We start from the raw sequence: 5000 nt of genomic DNA, 5'->3' as shown, positions 1-5000 counted from the left end.
GGAAAATGGAAGATATTTTAAATGATAGATCTAAGTTCAGAGAGTTGGTGTCGGAGGACCCCTTAATTCGAACTTTAAATATGGAGAATAAAATTAATTACAGGGTTCGTAAGTGGAAGAAGGATGGCATATTGTCAGACGAAACAGCTTCAGCAATAATGGCAACAGGAACGCAACCTGGTATTATGTATGGTGCCCCAAAGATTCACAAAAGAGGTATTCCTCTGAGACCAATTCTCAGCGCTATTAATACCTGCTCCTATGACCTGTCAAAACATCTAGTAACTAAGCTCGCCCCTCTCACAGTAAATGAATATACCCTGAAAAATACTTATGAATTTGTAGACTTGATTAATTCTGTCGGAGATGCAAATAACTATGTTATGTGCAACTTCGACATTGAAAGTTTGTTCACTAACATTCCTTTAAGAGAAACACTAGAGATAATTCTTGAACAGCTTTTCCCTAACCCAGAGGACATTTTCGAAGGTTTCAGTAAAAATCAATTTAAAATACTATTAGAACTAGCTACCACTACATCCACATTCATGTTTAATAGCAAGTTATATGAGCAGGTAGATGGAGTAGCAATGGGATCGCCGTGTGGACCAACCTCGGCAAATATATTTTTATGTTATTGTGAAGGGAAATGGTTGAATGATTGTCCTGTGGATTTAAAGCCTTTTTTGTACCGTCGATATGTAGACGATACATTTTTACTTTTCAAAAATTTAGATCATATAAGCCAGTTTTTAGATTATTTAAATACAAAGCATCGTAACATAAGATTTACGAAAGAAAATGAACAGGATGATTCTTTGCCTTTTCTCGATGTCTTGGTCTCTCGGAAACATAATACCTTTGAGACCTCAGTATTTCGAAAAAACACTTTTACAGGACTAAGCACTCATTTTTAAAGCTCCGAACCAAAAATCTACAAAATTAATTCGATAAAAACACTGTTATATAGATGTTATCATGTATGTTCAACTTATCTGGGGTTTCATGAGGAAGAAAATTTTCTAAAATCCTTTTTTATTACCAATGGGTTCCCTCTGAACCTCTATTATAATCAAGTCAAGAAGTTTTTAGATAAAATTTACAGTCAAAATTTAACAATTCAAACAGTCAGTAAGAAAAAGTTATATGTCTCCTTTCCGTACTATGGTTATGTTTCGGAGAGACTAAGAACAGAGATTATGAGTGTTGTGGGGAAATTTTATCCCCACATAGATTTAAAATTAATTTTTACTAACAAGTTCTCAGTTGGCTCACTGTTTAAATATAAGGAGAGTCTACCTACTCCCTTGTGTTCCGGTGTCATATACACTTTTCAATGTGCACTCTGTAATGAGTGCTACACTGGAAGCACATCTAGACAGCTTCAGTGTAGGATTTCGGAGCACATGGGGAGATCAGTAAGAACCAAAATACCGTTAAGTAAAAAAACAATTTCCGCTATTTATGACCACGCATTTGAATCTGGTCATGCCATTTCTATTGAAAATTTCCAAAATTACGGACAGACATAGTAACGTCAGCCAGCTGAGAATCTTGGAGTCTTTATATATTTTTAAGACAAAACCCAGCTTGAATGAGGGCTTACCTGTTCAGTTACCGGTGACCCATTGATCCGTTTGGTCTGTGGGTTGCTGGTCTGGATGGGTGGTCATCATCTCCTGCGGGTGACTAGTCTTTTATATAGTTGTGTGTAATAAGTCTTTTTTTAAGGTTTTATGTTCCTTGATTGGTTGATTTTAGAACTAGTTGATCAATTCATGAAAGTGTATCTTCCTAACTATGTACTTAGGATGATTTTATTAATTTTATTAATTTTACATATGATAATTGCAGATAGGCTGAAGATGACATAAGTTATGTCGAAAGCTCCAGAATAAAGATGATGATAGCAGCATTGACTATTTTATTCCTACTTAAATTGCGATTCCCAAGAGGAACCCATCTATCAACTATATATATATATATATATATATATATATATATATATATATATATATATATATATATATATATATATATATATATATATATATAATTTAAGTCATTCTTATGTTTATACCAATTGTTTTTGCACTGGATTATTATCTCTTCATGTTTTTTTCCAGAGTCTACCAGCAGCTTGCAAAGGAAAAAGAAAAACCAGTGTGCACTAATAAAGAAGCAACGGATGCAGATTTGTAGACTTATGAAAAAACTTGAACAAATGAAGGTAAGCCAAAAAAATTGTGATACATGTACCCTACCATCTACAATTATAAAAAATGCAAGCAAATATATAAGTGGCACAGCTCTGGAATTTTTTAAAACACAAATGAAATTAGCAGGCGTCTCCAAATATGGTAGGAGATATTCTCTTTCTCAAAAATGTTTCTCTCATGGACTTTATTTCAAAAGCCCCAGAGCTTATAACTTTATCAGCAAGATATTTACTTTACCAACAACGAGAATGCTGAGGTACTGGGTATCCAAGATTGATTTTGATGTTGGCTGGAATGAGTCGGTTTTTAAATTGTTAAAACAGAAAGCTTTATCAATGAATGAGAATAATAAATACTGTGGCATTATATTTGATGCTATATCCCTTAAATCTGATGTACAGTTTAACATAAGTAAAGATGTGGTGGAGGGATTTGAAGATCTTGGCCAGTATGGCCAAGGGCAAGACCCTGCTCAGTATGCCATGGTATTTATGGCAAAAGGCCTGGCTTCCAAATGGAAGGAAGTACTGGGGTATTTTTTATTTACAAAATCTATTAAAGGTGATACCTTAATGTATATGGTAACTGACTGTATTGGTAAATTAAAGAATGCATGTTTATACCCAACATTTTTGGTATGCGACCAAGATCCAAATAATAGGAGGTTGTTTAAAAATCTTAACATTTCCATAGAAAAACCTTTTTTCTCACACGAAGGGGAGAATGTGTATTTCTTTTATGATACACCACACCTTTTGAAAAGTATTAGAAACAATTTTTAGAAATATGACATGCAAGTTGGTGGGCGAAAAGTGTCATGGAAATATATAGAGAAATTTTTTAAGCAGATTCTCAGATGTGGCTTCGGTTAGCTCCAAAACTTACAGCATCACATGTCTTCAACACCGGTTTTGATAAAATGAGAGTGAATCTAGCAGCACAGGTGTTTAGCCGTAGTGTAGCAGCTGGTTTATTTACACATGCAGCATTAGGGGCATTACCGCAAGAAGCGGAAAATACAGCATTATTTATAAATGATATTGATGAATTGTTTGATGTATTTAACAGCAGCTGTGTATTTCATTTTAAAGAGAGGAAATGTGCAATTAGTGATAGTGATAATAATATTAATTTCTTATCTGAAAAGGCTGATATGCTGTCAAGCTTAACTTTTATTGGAAGTAAAAGTAATATTCCATGTATAGATGGTTGGCTTTTAAACATCTCTAGCCTTAAAATGTTATGGAACCATATGAAGGATAGGGGTTTTAAATTCCTTTTAACTAATAGGATAAATCAAGATTGTCTTGAAAATTTCTTTAGTGTACTGCGAAGTTCAGGTGGAAATAATGACACTCCAAGTTCATCTAAAATCAAAACCTTAATAAAAAATGCTCTGTGTAACAATCTCATGAAAAATAATGTTAAAGGAAATTGCATAGATGATAACACCCCAATACTGCAATATTTGAAGATCTGTGACTTAGAAACTAAACTTAATAAAAATGATTTTGAAAATAAAGATATTGTTAATTTAGATTGCCCTGCAACAGATGAGGAACAGGTCCAAGAATTTTTTTAAAATCTTTTAGAAGGTCCAATTGATAATTCACCAGTAGATTTGATAGCTGATGAACCCGAAGATGAATCCCTTAAAGCAATTCAGAAATTTGTTTCAAGCTTCAATCCAAATAATGATGATAATGTTGAGACAGAACCAGTAGTGACCAAATCTATTCAAGATTTTATTTGTAATTTTGATCCCTATGCTCCAGAAAATAGTATTGAGACCCCTAAGGACAATATATCTGATTATAGGCACAATTTGATAGAGAAAAATGCAGTAACTTACATAGCAGGATATGTATGCCATAAACTTATCAAACATCACAAGTGTGATGCATGTAAATCAGTGCTTATCTGTGAAGATGGAGAAGATTTTGATTCAAGTAATTTGACCTTGTTCCTGGGAAATAAAGATAGGGAAAAAAGAAGATGGCTATGTATCCAAGTACTATTATAACTAACATTATTAATGATTATGAATCTGCATTTCAAAGTAGTATTGTAGATTTAGTATTTAAAGACAATGTAAAACATAATTTAACTCAAGTTATTAAACAAATTAATGTAGATAACCTTAATGTTTGTGATGGTGTTATATATAAAGTGATAGACATATTTTTAAAAATGCGTATATATTATTACGATAAATTTCTCAACAGATCATTAAGGAAAAGAAAACATAGTGGTGGTAAATACTCAGGTCCCCGTAAAAAAAGAAAACTAACAAAGATTTCACATATTTAACATATTTTGAATAAGGTTCATGTCATAGAATAGTCTTATGTAATGTTTTTTGTATTTTTTTTTTTTGGATTTTTGGTCATAAAGCTATTAAAATAAAATATTTCTCAGGAGCTGACATATTTGGCGTTAGGAACATTATTGGTATGTATTATATTTAACTTTGCTTTAACTTATAAGTGCATGAATATTTCAGCATGTTTGCACACCTGAGTACCATTACAGGAGTATACTGCTTCAACATATTTTGCTAGTGTCCCTTGTCTTCTTATTTTTTCTATTCCCTAAAGAAAGACTAACATTTTAGGTATTTGTTTGTATTTGTATTTTCATGTATATTGAATGTGTTTACTGTCTGTGCTTTCTATGTTTGCATACTTGCTTTGCTTATGTTTGCTCTATGTATCTAATTCTTGAAGGAAACCTTTTTTTAGTATTATGTTTTCTCATATTTATTATTATATTTGTTTATCT

At 32.3% G+C, this 5000-nt stretch overlaps 1 protein-coding gene across 1 annotated transcript in view; it reads left to right on the top strand.

Moving 5' to 3' along the window:
* LOC137653842 (uncharacterized) overlaps nucleotides 1–4739 on the top strand; it is a 21734-nt gene extending 16995 nt beyond the window's left edge. Inside the window, exons 7-8 of the mRNA XM_068387492.1 lie at nucleotides 2127–2230; nucleotides 4638–4739. Of these exons, the coding sequence (XP_068243593.1) occupies nucleotides 2127–2230; nucleotides 4638–4739 (206 nt within the window). The remainder of the gene's footprint in view (nucleotides 1–2126; nucleotides 2231–4637) is intronic.
* The last annotated feature ends 261 nt before the right edge of the window (nucleotides 4740–5000 follow it).

This window comes from Palaemon carinicauda, chromosome 14 (assembly GCF_036898095.1).
Source record: "Palaemon carinicauda isolate YSFRI2023 chromosome 14, ASM3689809v2, whole genome shotgun sequence".
Lineage (NCBI taxonomy): Eukaryota > Metazoa > Arthropoda > Malacostraca > Decapoda > Palaemonidae > Palaemon > Palaemon carinicauda.
Note: the sequence above shows the minus strand (reverse complement) of the source record. Positions and strands in the feature narration are given on the sequence as shown.